The sequence below is a fragment of the Cyprinodon tularosa genome, unplaced genomic scaffold (assembly GCF_016077235.1).
Source record: "Cyprinodon tularosa strain WSP-4 unplaced genomic scaffold, ASM1607723v1 ctg414, whole genome shotgun sequence".
Classification (NCBI taxonomy): Eukaryota; Metazoa; Chordata; class Actinopteri; order Cyprinodontiformes; family Cyprinodontidae; genus Cyprinodon; species Cyprinodon tularosa.
This window is the reverse complement of record NW_024039135.1, coordinates 302,276-319,128: the sequence shown is the minus strand read 5'-3', so window position 1 is coordinate 319,128 and position 16,853 is coordinate 302,276. Positions and strand designations below refer to the sequence as shown.

General features: G+C 36.1%; 1 protein-coding gene across 24 annotated transcripts in view; it reads left to right on the top strand.

Annotated features, from left to right (window-relative positions):
• LOC119792225 (adhesion G protein-coupled receptor L3-like) overlaps window positions 1-16,853 on the top strand; it is a 359,986-nt gene that overhangs the window by 250,242 nt on the left and 92,891 nt on the right. For all 24 annotated transcript variants that reach the window (XM_038298763.1, XM_038298761.1, XM_038298759.1 and 21 more), the window contains 3 exons: window positions 859-962; window positions 5,032-5,217; window positions 10,417-10,455. In XM_038298763.1, coding sequence (XP_038154691.1) covers window positions 859-962; window positions 5,032-5,217; window positions 10,417-10,455 — 329 coding nt within the window. The remainder of the gene's footprint in view (window positions 1-858; window positions 963-5,031; window positions 5,218-10,416; window positions 10,456-16,853) is intronic.

Here is a 16,853-nt window from a genome sequence, read left to right as displayed (position 1 = left end):
TGGACCGGGAAAAGAAATTATATGTCCATCAAAATTTCTATCTGTTAATGCAGACTGTGTCGACCTGCAAAAGCACTCCTCCCCCCGCCCTTATACAAGTGAGAGTAGTTCAATGTCAATGTGCAGCTTTTGATTATCTAAGCAATGAAAGTGCATGCATGGAATTTTAAGGTAAGGTAGCAAATGATATACAAAACCATAGCAAAATAATCTAGAATATATTCATCCTGTTCAGCTTCTGTCTGTGATTATGCAATTGGTTTACTTAAAAAACAATGAAGATCTCTTAGTATTGATGCTAAAATGTACAGTGTATCATGACTGATGACTAATACCCAGGTTCATTAATTCATTTATATAGTTCATCTTTCAGTCTGCTTTGTTGTCCTTCCCTCATGGTTTCAGCCACAGACTTAAGTGGCACCTTTTTTGTTGTAGCTGCTTTCTTATGCAAGGCTTCAATGGCGAGGTGAGCAGGCACTGTCTGACTGTTAAGGATTAAATGCAGACGGTGTCGGGATGAGTCCAGGAGAAGGCCAAGAGTGAAACAGATTCATATTCATCAGTTTACGATAAAACCATGCAATTACGGTTCTCCAAATTGGATCACTTAGAAATGTTGTGTCCTTGTACAATTTTTGCAAATACCTGAAAGGGCTTGACATACAAAAGACTCAGGCAGTAGATGAGGAACCATGAGGCATTGTGTGGTGTGTCAGTCTATAATGGGAAAGGGTATTGGAAAAATGGGAAATGCAGATAGGCTGATTGGGTAGAATGACACACAAAATACACAGAGAGAGAAAAAAGCTATTTTGCTGTGACTCTAAATCCACCTTGTCTGTCCTCTTTTTAAAGGTATGGTTTCATTCACTTGCTTGGGTCCAGAAGGATACTGGGACCAGCAGGGGCCTGATTTCAGCAACTGTACATCCCCATGGGTAAACATCATCAACCAAAAGGTAAAAACTAAACTTTTACTTCATAACATCTTAAAAATATGGGAAAGTTTATAATTTGCACTTAGCATTGAGTGAGAATCCTGGGACAATCCTGGGGCCCAATCCGTTCAACCAACAGATCTCCATAGGTTCATACTTAGAAATAATCCTAAAATGTGTTTTAACCACATTGAAGACTTTTTAACATATTTTAAAGTTTATCAAACAGAGACCTAAAGCAGACTGAGATCTCTGGGCAGTTCTGTTTATTTCTTGTTCCAGTCAGGACTTTGAATCTAGCCTTTTGAATGAGCTGGTGCTCCATTAAATGATAAAAAAAAAATAACTTAAAAGCATAACCCAGTTTTCCCATGCTTTGTTTGGTCAAGAAACCCTTTATTGAGGGAACGCATTAAGATGGCAATAAGCTGGAACAGCAATAGATTTTATTAGGATTTTGACATCTATCAACTCTACACTTGTTCAGTTCTGATAGAGAACGCTGTAGATATGGTGAAACATACAGTTGTGTGTATAATAAAGAACATTGTAGTACATGAAGAACCAAGCTGAAGAGAGAATATTCATCATATCCTTTACTTGCTGATTTTATAAAATCAGAAATGCTTAAGGACTCAGTCCTAACTCTGGCTAGGCCTATGACCTCCCGCCCTTCTGTTAAGAACATTTGCAGCAGCTCTCAGTACAAAAACACCTCTTGAACTCAGTCAAATCTACTTTTTATTGTCTTATTCTTTGCTCATATTTAGTCCATTAATTATATTGATTAGGCAGACAGTGTGTTCTATCTACGGATAGGGTAGACCCTAAGTGTTTAGATTGGAGTGAAACCCAATCCAGCCAAACAGCACTGTGTAATAGACTACTGTAGTTAAAGCTCTATCCATGCTGTGGTCCCTCTAAAACATGATACAGCGGTTATTGGCTCTCTGTATTGCTCAAGCACAAATGAGTTGTATTTCTGCTCTGCAGGCTATTATGCAAAGCTTCATTTCAACCTTCCTACAGTTCAATATCTAATCAAATCAAAAAAGAAAAAGATGAGAAGGTGACTGCCAGTGAGGATCTGTGTTCCTGCTTATGAATTGCAAGCGGTAAAAGTGTTCCACTTTAAGCGTGCTATACCCTTAGGCATGCATGTTACTCTGCAGGGAAAACTTAGCCCATCAGACCGAAAGCAGTTTGAAGATATAAATCGAGAAAGGCTATTGAAAAAAAAAATTATCTGCTATATTTGTGAATAGTACATTAAATTTGTTGACTACATTATTACTGGAAAATCAATGAACAAATGCAGCAAAGTTACTTTAAGTTTGCTTTGTGGCTCTGCTCATCAGAAGCAGTAAGACTATTGTTGCATTATGCAAATCTACAAAAAAAAGCTAACTTGATAAAGTAATATATGTATTTTTAGGATAAAAAAAAGCTTTGAATTTTTTTTTTTATATATTTCAAAAGATATGACAGTTGAGCGGTACGCCTGTCTTGGTAGAGAAAGGAAGTCTCTAATGAAGACCAACCCTTCAGGGATTCGGAATGCCCATCTGCCGCTTTGTTATATTATATCCATAGCGATTGTCCTGCGAGTATCACAGCTCATTACCAGATGTTTGGGAGAAAAAAATGAGAAAGGACGACGTAGATGGTAAAGGAAGGGAAGCAAAATGACACCAGACAAGCAGAAAGGGGAGAGAGTATGAGACAAAAAGAGGGAGCAGAGCTATTTACCCACTATCTCCACTCTTCTCATTAGGAGATGAGCGTAAGGAAACCGGGGACGAAAACATCTTCCTAAGATATGTTCCTCAGACACACACACACACACCCCTACAAGGAGAAATTTAAGGAGTCTAATTACTTCCCTAATAAACTCACTGGCAGAGATGGCAGGTAACGCTACAGTGAATCAGGCTGATACACTTTTGACTAACGTCTTAGTTGCTGAATATCTAATCACTGCATGCTCCTGATGAGTTTTATCATGGAAGAAAAAAACAATGCATTTCACAGGTAGTTGCACCACTGGTAAGGATGTGTAAAAACATCTTACATGGTCATAAACTTTTATTTCATTAATGTTCTTTTTTAAGTGGATCCCTGTGTCCTGGGATTTTGAATTAGTAATTGATTACTTCCTATTTCTCTGGAGAGTTAATATGCCATGACGCAGAAGCTTGTTTCTCTTATCCATTAGAGAACTAACAGAGAACTTGCCCATATCTATTGCCAATAATTGTTGTGTTGATAAAGTTGTGTAGAAAAAAAAAAAAGCTGAAGGAGGAGACAAAGTGTTCCCCTCTAAGGAGGTTGGTGATGAATGAAAAGAAAATAAACTCTAGAGCATTTTAGTAATGAAAAAACTGCTTAAGTATTGGTTAAGTAGGTATTGTGTTATTATGCACTTCAATGAAAACTTCAGCATTTAGGGTATTATTTTTAATCTTCTTTGACCTTAAACAAAAATTTAAAGTTTGTTTGAAAAACCAACAACTTACAAATTAATAGGAGTTAATATAATCAACCCTACTCTAGTTTTTTTCATTATAATTATTATCTAACGAGGAACCCACCGAGTCATGTACCTAATGCCATTGTCGCCCTTGTGCTAATAATAGGAATACTTAAAGGTGTGCTGTTTCTCTGAAGTAGAAGATTTTATTACTTTTTTTATTATTTTTTTGTACTATTTGTGTTTCTTTCAAATTTAGCGTAGAAGCAATATTCCTGACAACTGGTACTAGAGATGGACCAGTGCAGTTTTTTTTAAAGGCTGATGCGGATACCGATTATTTTGACATCTGTTTAACCATTTCCCCAAATATGTGCTGCCAATAATTTTGGGCTGATTCTTGGAGCAAATATAGCTTTTTCTTCGTCCATTTACATGATAAAAAAAATGACAGTGATAACAAATGTTACACATGTTTTAACAAAAAAGAAAAATGTATTTATATATCAAACAAAACAACATTAACAATTTATTCAAGCAAGTCCCATGATTTTTTTTCTTTATTAACTGTATTTTCTTTTTTTTTGACTAGCTTGTTAGCTCTAGTTAAAATGAACATTCAGATATATTTCTTTGTTTCTTATAGTTAGAAATTGCACACTTTCTTACCCAATATCCTTTTCTTGAAGTTACCATCAAAAGCAGTAAATCGTAAATCAAGATATTTTACATTAGTCATCAAGGATCCTTGGATAAGAAACATTTTTTTTTTTTGCAATTTGAAGCCAAAATTCAATTCATACCTGTGTTGGCTTGTTAAAATAAGCCAAACAGTATTTAAATCTTAGTTTAATATCCGTAAGATAACAAAAAGAGAAAGAAAAAATGTGATTTAATGAAGTGTGTTCTTAAGACTAGTGGCACTCACTACCTAGTTTCTACCTCCATGTTTTCAGGATTTTCTTTGGCAGAGAAATTCATTCGTCCTGTACGCAAGGCAGAAGTTTCCTTTAGGCTTTTACTTCAGTCTCTTTTTATTCTTGCACTGTTATGCAACATTTTTGATGGAGCAGCATGGTGCTAATCTATGCTTCATATAACTAGAAAACCTAAATTCATTCTGCTCCTTTTAATGGATCTAATTAAAAATAATTTTAACCAAAATAAAAAATAAAATTATCTCTCAATTTTTGATCTTGGAAATAAAAGGACCTTGGTGTAAAAGCAATGAACTCCCTCATAACCCATTAATATATAGAATATTCCCTCTTTCAAATGGCTATATTCTGTGTTAGAGTTATAAATGTATAATGCTGTCTGGGAATATTCACTCAACAGTATTAGAACAGCAGAAATAACAGGTTTCCCTGGTGTAGACTTAACTGTGTAAGTAGACAGCTTAGTGTACATATATTGTCTGCAATGTTACAGCAGTGAGGGAAAAAATTCCTTAGGTCAGACGAATTTATTTTGATAGATAGATTCCGATTTATCTTCTATTCCCTTGTAGGCAGTGCACAGGTTTTACCTTTTGAAAGAATACCTAAGATTTAATTAAGGTAAGCGATAATGTGAGTTAGGATCTTCATTTAAAGTTTTTTTTTTTTTTTTTTTCCCCAGATAAAAGCTGGAGAGACAGCAGCAGTTATTGCTAGAGAGCTGGCAGAACAAACCAAGAGCAACCTTCATGCGGGCGACATCACCTATACTGTGAGGGCAATGATTCAGCTGGTAGATCTGCTCGACGTCCAGCTGCGGAACCTCACGCCGGGCGGCAAAGACAGCGCAGCACGAAGCCTCAACAAGGTACTGAAAAAACCCGCTTTCAAGCTCAGCTAAATATACTTTCCTTTTGCCTTTAAATGTATTCTGGCAGTCTAACAGGCAGGGTAAACATAACCTGCAGGAAACAATGACATATTGCTCTTATTGTCAACACTGTTCAGGTTAATATATTTTAATGTACAAAATAAAAAATATTCAAAACATTTTTGAAGAGTTTACTCAGTTGTAGCACTGTGTTTAAAATGTTATGCAATCTGACTATCAGCATTAAATTGCCCCTATTCGACATTAGAATAATAAAAAAAAAAGAATCTATATATAGTTGCAGAGTGTTATGACTTTGGCAATAATAGATTATGGGGTTTAAATGTCCTATATATGCTAACTTGGGATTTTGCTAATGAGGATTAAAAAAAAAGCCCATTTTGGAGCTCCAACACTCAGCCATGCTATTCACTAGAAGCATCATGCAAAGTTATAACTATTTTTACACTAAACCTTTGATATCATTTTTCTTTTACCTTTTTCTGGAGCAGATAATGCAAATGTGAACCAATCCTGTGCCCAGGCACAGTCTCGATTTCCGCCATCGCCATTGATCATGCATACCCTTAGCATTGTGAATGCTTGCCACTTCCCAGCATTCTCAAAGCAGGAAGAGAAGTGACATTTTAGAAGGCTAATAAGAAAAGAGGGGAAACAAACCACACTACATTATAGTGTAATGTGTTTGTAGCTTAAGGGTACCTACAACAAACCACAAGAATAAGATTTTGGGGTCAAAATATATAATAAGACTGTGTATTTGGATTGTTTTAAAAAAATTTATAAGATGTTAATCATGTGTAAAAATAATTTACAATTTTTCTGTTATTGCCAAATAAGTCAATTTGATGTCTCTTAACAATAAATTAACAATAGATTATTTTTTATGTCTGTTGGGCTTCTAGGTACTGACGTTATTTCCTCGTTATCAACAGTTCAGTAAAGTGAGTAAATAGTATTTCTGTTGAGCAGCAAGCATTAGCGAAATTGGAAATGTAATTCTGGGATTTGCTGCAGCACCTGTTCTCAGATTGCTTTCTTTTTTAAATTGGTTGAGCATTTTTTATTTTATTGCAGACACAGCTGTCCCATTGAGCTTTAAGCGGCAGTTTTCTCCAGCACCAGAGTTGGAAGGCTGTAAAGTTAGATGAATAAATTCACATTGAGCATCAAGAAGAGTTTATAACACCACTTCAGAAAAGTTTCTCATTAAATTAAACATTTTAGCTAGAGGTGCCGTGTTAGGGATTGTTTTTGTCTTCGGTATGTTATGAAGTAGTGGGAAAAAACCAGGTATATTGAGTGGAATAACATAAAAAAAGCTTTTACAGACAGGATAATTTATTTAAGGGGTCAGAGGCGATCCAGTGATAAATTATTCTCAGCCCACAGATATACCGTAAATGTCTGCTGCACTGTGGCACGATGGAGAAAAATGACCCTGTAGCCTTTGCTTGTGTTAAGCTTCCATTGCCATTCAAAGCTCTCCTCTAGAAATCTTTTTCATTGCTCCAGCAGTGGTTGATTTGTTCCTCTCAAGTTCAATCTTTTTGACACAATCTGCAGTGAGCTAAACGAATAAAATATCTTTTTTTTTCCTATTTGGGCAGCAAAGCACAACTCACTGCCAGCTGACAATGAAAAGATTGAATTGGCAAACGCCAAGATCAGTGCCGTTTTTGTGATCAAAGGGTAACTGGCTAATGGAAGAGATGGGACTATTTCCAGAGGAGTGGGCATGATGTTGGCTCCATTATTAGAAAGTGGTTGTCTTTGCAGCTAATCTGATCTGGACTTAGTATGGTACCAGGCTCAGGCTGTTAAAGCCACACAGTGGCTCTGGTGAATGTCTCTATCAGGACTCAATTAGAGCCGTTCATTCCCTGTGTGGCTCCGTCTTCCAATCCTTGAGCCAGTGTTAGATGTAATTTCTCAGGGAATTCTAAATTTCTCCTCGCATTATATCTCCTTCAGTGTTAGACATGGCTTAGATGTTAACTAGCTCTCTGGTGCGCTCACAGGAAATGAAATAAATGATACCAAAATCAGGTTTATGAACACTTGGAAGTATTTCCCCACTTGCACCCTGTCTAATTTCTGGGCTAATTAACACTGTTTACACCGTTTCTCCAAGATGGTGTGTAATTAAACCACAGTTGCCTCACAGCATTACTTTTCACTTTGTAGTCTGATGAATTCACATTTATACAAATAAAATGTTGTATTTTTCCTCATTAGCTCTATTTTTAGGTACCTATTGTGGCAAAATGGAAACATCTTGGGTAATGCGGTCCTTTATTATGCTAAATAATTTGAAACTGTACAAAATATTTTTAAATGATAGATACCCAGCTTTTAAGAGGAAATAAAGACAGACTTTTTGAGGGAAGTTTTTGACTTTTTATAATCTGTGAAAACCATGGAATATTTTATTCCAGTTTTTGAGTAGTATTGCAGTCCGAATTCCTAACTAATTCCTGATTAATTTAAAGAGTTGTTTAAGGGTTTAATAACTGGAGTTTTAATTAAATAACTTTCATTTAGTGCATAACTTAAAATGCAGTCCATCTAAGCATTATTTTAAGTATGTAAACTATAAATTATCCAATAGACCTAATTAATCTTTACCTCACCATTGTTAAAGGTGAAAACTACCTTCATCTTATTAAAATGCACCACAGGGAGAATTAAATTTTTTCTTACTCTGCTTCTCACTGACAGATTTTTGTACAAAAGCTTAAAATGCTTTTACCGTGCCAGAGTGTAGATTTTAGAGTGAACCATGTTGGTGACTTAAACCTTACCCACACGCTGAAACAAACTAGAGAACCGTATCTTGGCGCGGCTGCAACTGCCTGTCTCTGAACAGTTTATTCAAACCCTGGAGTGGTTCAGACAAACAGAAACACTAAAGCAGTGACATAAACCCCAACACTGCCATGATCTGTGTTGCTTTATAATGTTTGTTGGGAATAGGATAAGAGAATATTTGACCCTGAGCAGTCAATGAGATACATCTTTTTCCTCATGTTATTTTTCCTTTTATTTCTTTGAAATCAGTGAGATACTGAAACAGTTCTGCCCCTGAAATTATCTGTTTCGCCTGCATTGTGACATTTTTTTGACCCGGTATAAAATTGTTTTGGTGTTAATGCAAACTGGGCCAGCTGAAGTTGGGAATTATGTATTGTGTTTGTTTAGTTTTTTTTTTACTTTTGCAATTCCCTGTACTGGACCAGCAGTTTCAATGCATTTTGCAAACCCATTGGTAAAAAATGCAGTTATTGAAAATGTTGTTGTTTTTCTTTTTTTTTTCTTATCTTTAAACTACCTACTGTAAGATCAAGGTTTGTATTTAGTTTATGTAATAAGATTCAGAAAGATTAAAACATGTTTTGATGTATTAATAACTCTATGTAAAAAGATTGAGTGCATAAGGTACACACTAATCCACCATGTTACTTTGGCCAAATGACATTAAAAAAACATTTGTTTTTTAGCATGCTGCTCAAACAGAAGCATACATCCTGCTGTTTCAAAGTTCCTAAAAGACAATAGTAATTAAATCATTGTCCAACATGATACAAAAAAATTCATTCTTACAAAAATGTCATTGTTTAATAAGAGACCCTTGATTTTTCCTTTGTAATGAGAACACGCATTGTGATGTGTTTGACCCTATAGTTGTTCCTAAGAAGATGGTCTAAATAAGTATATATTAAATAAATAAATAATTATTAAAACGAGCCTTAAACCTGCAGTAGTGAGTTTTAAGAAAATTCTCGTCTTAGCCTAAAGATTTTAACAAGCAGTCTAGTAGAGAACAAAGAGCTTTACATAGACGTACAGCTGCACCACATTTTAGCCAGATTATCTGTAACAAATGTCACTTTGAGTACATAGCGACAGTTTCAGCCAATATGTAAAACATACCTTTTTTTTAAAGTAACTTACTGCACCTTTAGATTTTATTATAATCAGCTTTAACATCTATTACTTTTTACTATTAATACTAATAATACTTACTATTTATGGCATACAGTACTTTTTCTTTTGTATAATAATAATCCTTGGGTGTAACTTTATGGAACCTTTTTCCAATTTTTTGTCAGATGTTTTGTATTTAAAATTTATACGAATAGGCCTTTTTTAATGAATAAAAAGTGATCAATACTGTCGCAGGGGAAGAATGGGTTAATTTATAGTTATACTTTGCTTGCTTCTTTAAGTGTGTGGATGCTAGTATGGAATACAGTACTAGTAAATATTGCGGCTGAGTTAACAACACCTGTCAGTACAAATGAAAAGCATATACTCTATAGAACCTTTTATAGACATCTGTAGTGAAACTGCAGTGAGGCATAGATCAGGGCAAAGGGGTATGACCATTGCTGAATCTCTGAGTGCTCCCAGGAGTAAAAGGACCTCAGTGATTGGCGAGGCGGAGGGAGTGTGAAAACATTAGGACTCCTCCTCAGGTTGGCCGACTAATAAAACTAGGGTAAGTGGGGATTTTATTAGTATGCTCTCTAACAGAGCTGTAGATTGTCCTCCGAGATGTGAGAACATGCCATGAAGATCAGAGCAGCAGTTCATCAATCAGAAAGCAGACACATGAGAACCAATCTATGCTTTCTCAAGTGGTGTTTAAAAGACTCTCAGTGCATAAGGGAAATGATTATTAGATCCCAGGAGATGGAGATAATTATTTAGGTAAGTCTTAACATCTGTCTCCTAGTTAGGGATGCAAACTGTCACTGAGAGACTAGTCCAAAACAAAATCACTAAAACACATCTCTGTGTAAGATTAGGAATTCCCAGTTAATCATAAATCCGCTTTAAGCACTAAGTCCTCACTTTGACCATGGACAGACATTATTTAAACCAAGGTCTTAAGAGTATGCCTTAAGATTGCAGCTTGCTTTTCTGATGAAATATTGAATTAAAAAATATATATTTTGTTCCATTTAACATTTTATCCACATCTTTATAAAGACAGTTAAAACAAAACGTATTTTAGCAATTCATCCGACATGCAAAACTTGGATATTAAATGAACAAACAGTGTTTCTCAAGAGTCTAACAGTGAAAACTCCAGTCTTGATATCTTATGCATCGTTAGTTGGAGTTGTTGATCTTTTGCTAACTCTCCTTTGCTTTTCCTTTCAATTACAGCTGCAGAAGAGAGAGCGCTCATGTCGATACTATGTTCAGGTATTTGGATTTTATTTCACTGACCTCTCTATCATCATTCCATTCTGATCATCAATTGTTGTTTTTGCCACATCATTAAAAAAAACTGGCTGATTATGAGTTACTGACATAAGTGTGGGATGCAAACGGTGAAAGTGTTAAAGTGATTAGATCCTTAATCAAAAGGCCAAATTCTGGTGTTACACCCTTTTCATTCTTTCCTTAATTCAAGATATTGGCCTCCTTCTTGCGACTGCATGCCATAGTACTCTGGCTCTTAACCTTAGCATCTAATCTATTCCTTCATTTAAGAAATGACCTAAATACATCTACCTCCTATCTTATAAATCAGCCAAAGCCATCACCTGCTATGATTCTGAGTGCTGCATAATACATAGTTGTCCTAGTTTACAAAGAAAGGGAGCTAACTCGTCTTTCTTTGCATCTTCCTCAGGCTACTGAGTGATTTTGTTATCCCAGGGGTGAAGTTTAAGCAGCCATCAGAATCATTTCTGCTTTGACGAGAAAACAAGAGAAACTGACATCCCCTGTATTTCACACAGATGGCTCAAATTACGCCTCACATAAGAGCCATATGTTGCTTTTATTCGCATCCTCTGTATCGCTTATGTTAGGCAACATGTATCTTGTTGCCTAACAGAAGTATTTTGGGAGAAAATTTGTTGTCTGTTCTCAAGTGATTTTGCATATGAAACACCCAGGTGTCACGTTTGCTAGTGAGTGGTTGCACGCGGTTGGGCGTAGTTTATGTTTAGAAACAAAAGCAACACTGGGGTCAATTTTAATGGCATACAAAAACCCGTTTTCATCGTCTGCTGATGTGACTAAAGGAATTTAACTGAAAAGTATAAAAGATTTATGACAGAAAGACAGACAGACAGACCATAGTTTAGATTGATGAAAACTTATTTAATAAAATTAGAATAATCCATGTGTATTTGGGCCTTTTTGGATTTAATCACATTTTAGTTGTAAGATTTTCTGCAACAACTTCTACATTAGTATTTAACAATTTTCTTCTTTCATTCGAAAAAGCGAACAAAAGGAAAATACAGAAGCTGTCTGCCTGTTTTCAAGGGATTGACTTTATAATAAAAAAAAGTGCTAATCCTCCACTATGCATGCAGCGCTTTAATTTAGCCATTAGCATATCAACATAGGCTGAATGAAGAACCAAAAACAGAAATCCATTAAAATCTCCTTTCTTTACATTAATTTTTATTCTGCGAACATTTGAGCTGTTGCAGAGTAAATACTGAGAGGCTTTAATCAACAGTAATATAGATGGCTGCACACACAGCTTAGCTGTAGCTTAGCAAGCTTGACAAACTCAAACACCAATGAAGTGTTTTTTTGTTTGACAAATCAACACAACGGAGCGACATCTGTGGCCGGACATAAACACAAGCAACGGCTGCATATGCTGGAGGGAGCTTTTATTGATTAGGGGGAATTGGGCAATGTTTTCTTCTAAAGGACCCTTGTGGTTGTCATAAGTGGGATAAACAGAGGAATACAAAGCGAAAGAGTGCTGCACCTGCTTCTGCACAGAGGACACACGTGCTGCTACAATCAGACTGCTAAAGACAGATGGAAATATTGCTGATATTCCAGATGTTGTTGTGGTTATAAACTGGGGTCCTCAAAACCAAATACACGGGTTGGATGAATAAATCAGTTAAAAGGGATTTCTTTTTTTTTTTTTTGATTGAGGAAAAACTCCTGAGATCCCAAATTTCTGTACACCAGCACAGATTTTAGATATGGATCTCTGCATCTGCTTAGCTTGTGCAGCTTAAATACTGATTCTAGCTTCTCTGAATCCCTCTAAACAGTCACATCTGTTACACATCACAGACAATTTTATTCCACTGAAAGGGATTTGGCCTCAATGCGGCAACCAAGTGCATAATGATCCACTCTTATGTTTTGTGTTCCCCCGCAGGAATGTTCCTCTGTTGTGGTCTTTGATTTTTAACAAATATGATAAAAATGGTGCTCTGCCTCCCTTTGCCTTTTAGTCAGTTTAATGGCAGCTCGTTTAAAGGCAGCATGATTATGGTCATCCAATTATGGTGATTACAGCCGTTCTTGTTGTCTGTAAATCAAAAATGATAGCTTGTTTTGTTATTTTTTCACAGGAAATAAAAAGTACGTAATTTGTAGCCCACTTCATGTAATATTATTAAATCTAACATCTTGTGCCTTAGTAGAAGACAAGTGTGAATATACACAAGGGAGGACACTTAGCTGTGACCCTCATAAAAAACGCCTTTTGTTCAAAAAGATGACCAAGGGGAGCGTTGAAGCACAGGATGACCTTAAAGCAGGCGAAACCAAGGGAGGTTTCTAGTTTAGGAATTTAACAAGATGATAAAAACTCCCCTTTTCTTGCAAGATAAAGATAAACTAATCCTTATAAACAGAGACCTCCTCATTTGAACTGCAATTCAGAGTTAGGAGGAGTACTCGTATTGATTGGTGCTGCTCACAATGGAGAGTGCTCAGCTGGCCAGTGAAGTGTAAAAAACTGGTAATAGTTTTTAGAGCACAGCCTTGATTTTTCTTGAGATTTAAGCAGTTCAGTGGAGAATTTTACAGTTCAAAGAACATGTAAACCTGCTATCCTTTAGTGCGCACATTTTAATCCGACCACTCAAACAGCGTGTTGCTGCTGTGGAAACAATGAAGAAAATAAAACGGGTACTGCAAGGCATCAACAGGAGACATGATTTGTCGTCTTTATCTGTCCCAGACTTTTACATTTTCGGAAAAAAAAAAAAAACATTCTCTGTCTTCAACTGAGTGGATATGACAAATGGTAATGTGAAGATAAAAATAGAGTTTGCCCTGTTCAAATTAACTAAAGGGAAAACAAAAGGAAAACATGTTTGAGTATGGAAATGCTTAAATCCTTTTTCAACTTCTTATAGGAAAACTAAATTTCAACAACAGAAAAAAAATTATCATCATAGAACAAATAAATGTCATCATATCAGTTATAGCAAAGTTGATGACTGCTTGATATCTGTTGCTGTATTCTACACTGCAGCTATTATCAAATGTTTTTAGACGGATTCTTGCTCTGTTATGAGAGAAACTAATTCTGTTTGTTTTAAGCTTTTAATCGAAAAGAGAAATACTTGCCCTGAATGTGTCAGGTTTGGTGGAGGTTTTGAGGACCCAAATGCAGAGAGCAGAAGGCACGGACGAGTTTGGATGGTTTAATGTAAGCCCAAGGGAAACAGAGGCAAAAATAAAAAAATACTGAAAATCAAACAAAACCAATAAACATCAGGAAAAATACTCAAGGGAAGCAAGAGACTAGGAAGCAACTAACAACTTCAATGCACACAAGAAACCAGCACTGAATGAAGGCTCTGGTGCTCTTTTAAGCCTAGCACTACTATTATAAAGATTACTTTCACCTGTGTAGGCTACTTAAATTCTCCACAAAGATCCTCTATGGTAGAGATGCACAACTTGCACTAACCCACACACAGGAACCCTGACACTGATTCTGATACATTTAGGGCAAGTCAGCAAATTCTTGGTGTTTTCCACCCAAAATCATTGAACTTTAGAACCTGTTAAGAAAACATGCAGGACCTGTTTATTAGGACGCATAATATGAATGAGGTGCAGTGAAAAAGCAACCAGACATCCTTTTTCCTCTATGTACAATAGTATTGTACAAAAAAAAATCTCCTTTTAACCAAAATGTGTAGTTTTATTGCCTCTTCTTTCCCCTTTCTAATTGTATTAAAAAACTCTAAGAATGTCCTTTTGTAGTATTTTTCTTATTTGTCTTATTTAACATCTTAGGCATCATATATGAAGCACACCTACTTTGAAAAAGCCTCCAGTGGAAGTCATTAAACACATCACAGGATATATAAAAATGAATACTGCATTCACATGTGTTTTTCAATTGAAAAACTAATTTACACTAAGTCTGTCTTTTAAAAAATAGAGGTAATAACTTATTTAGGAAATGGTAGAAATCAAGAATTTCAGTTTGCTCCTCTTACACAGAGGAGTGCAAATCTTTTTGCTAACTGATGGTAAACTATATTACAGTATATCTTAACACAAAGTCAATCGCGTTTTTTTTTTGTTTTTTTTTTATAATGCAGTGCTGAAAACGAACATGTAGCCACTTTCACATCTTGCTTGATTTTTCAAGTTATGCATTAGGAATAATGATCATTGGTAAGATAATATAAATAAATGGGTGGGTGGTGGAATTTTTTTTTATTTACTCTTTTTTTAGAAGAAATTCTGCTACAAAGCCCACTGGTTTTATTTCCCTGTAAGAAACAACTATAATATTATCTTTAGGAAAATAAAATAAAGATTTTCTGGCTCAAATATTGTAGTTGAAATTAAAAAAGGGTGAATTATTATCGCTTGAAATGCTAATATTGAATAGTTATTTAATATAAATATACATATATTTTTTATGTGAAGTCCTAGTCTTCATAAATTGTCTTTAAAAGACTGAAAAAAAAAACACGGTTGGTGTTTAATTAACCAGCCCATATACCTTAGTAATGAAAACGTAGTAGGCTATAGTCATATCTTACAGGTAGAATCTTACAGGTTGTTCCAACTTTTTTTTTTTTGCTACACTCCTTTAAAGAGTGACAGACAGTGCCTCATTTAGGGACCAAACATGACAAAACAGGGACCATATTTGATTACAATGAAAGATTAGACTGTATGTTTTCACATAAGGTGACAAATTGATGGAGAGTCCTACCCTCAATCTAAGTACTGCAAACTGTAGCTTCTAGCTCCAGTTCCTAGCTCCTCTTACATCACCTTTTGAGGATCAACATCTAAGGCACTCTCCTGGTTAGGAAAAGAACTCCAGACTGCTCCGCCAAATTCAGACAGCTTTCAGCCTTGTGGATGTCCATCTGTGAAGGAGTTGCACATGTATAATGCTTGTCAAATTAGGACTACAGCCTTTCACAAAAGCTGCTTTCCTTGGATAATTAATGTTGTGTGTGGGTGCATGTTTGTGGACTTGTTTATGTTTTCTCTTTAGCACGGTTTTTGGTATATTTACTAATCCACTGGGGACTGGCAGACCTTGAGGACAACAAGGGCTCCTAATGTGGTCATCCCCCATTTTTAATGTTAAGGAGTCAGTTTGGAGGTATGGTGTTAATTCATTTTAGGTTAATGTTAGGGTTAGGAATGTGCTGTAATGGTCAGGATTAGGCATATAAGCAATAACTAAAATGAAATTTAAAGTCCTAAATGGATGAAAATTGTTTGTGCCTGTATTTCTTACATGGCGGTGACCATTTTCCATAAATAACAGCACATCGTGGGACTGAGAGCTTTAGTGGGGAGGACCACTATCTGGCCCCCATGGGTACAAATGCTCTTTTAGGTTGAGGTGTTAGGTTTAGAGCTAAGGTGAGTTTAGGTCAGGATTAGGGTTTGATATGAACCCATAATTGTTAGGTTTAGGATAAGGGTCATGGTTAGGCTGAAAAACTTGCCTATAAACAATAGGGAAACCAGAAATTGTTATGTGTGTGTGAATATGTTGCCATGTTTTGTCACCTTGTGGGGAAGATTTCCCATGAATGTGCTACATTTTGGTGATTTACAGGCACTTGTGGGGAAAAATGACTGGGGTTCGCAACTGAACATAGAAAAAAATAAATCCACCAAGATTTGCAGTCCAGGTAAATACAAAAAATGCTTATGAGAGCCCACTGCACAAAACCCTGAGAAAGAAAGAAGTAAAATGAACAAAGGTGATCCAGCCAAAATAAAATAAAACTCACCTACTCGGAAAGAACCACCCACGTATTAGAAGGAGATGGATTCATGAAATATTAAAGCAGCAGGTTTCAGCAGTTCCCAAAGAAAGCAGAGAAAATTGACCAGCAGGTAAAGTACAATAAGAGAAAAAGTGATGCAAGTGCTTCATCTCTGCGCAGATCTTACAAACAAGGCCAGAAGGATCAAGATAAACTGGAGTTTTCTTCCATCATTTTCAGTTTACTCATTCAATGTCAGCTCTAAGAAAACAAGTGACAGATACCTACTGGTTAACAGGAAGGAAGGAGTAGGAGAGACATGAGAGGACAAAAAGTGTGTGCATACAGCACAGTGGGTGTGCAGAGAGGGAGATCAGCCTCAGCCAGAATCAATTTCCTAGACCCCGAGTTCATTTCATCAATCAGCGCACAGATAGAGGCGCACACACCACATCTCAACTTGGACTCTTGCCAGGCTCTAATGTCCACCTCTCTCTTCCTTCCTCTCTTGCCATGGTATAAATCGACCATGCACTGCAGCGTTTCTGGGGCGGTCATCATCCCTGTATCAAGAAGAACATTCTTGCAGTGACTTCGGTTTAATGACCAAAACAT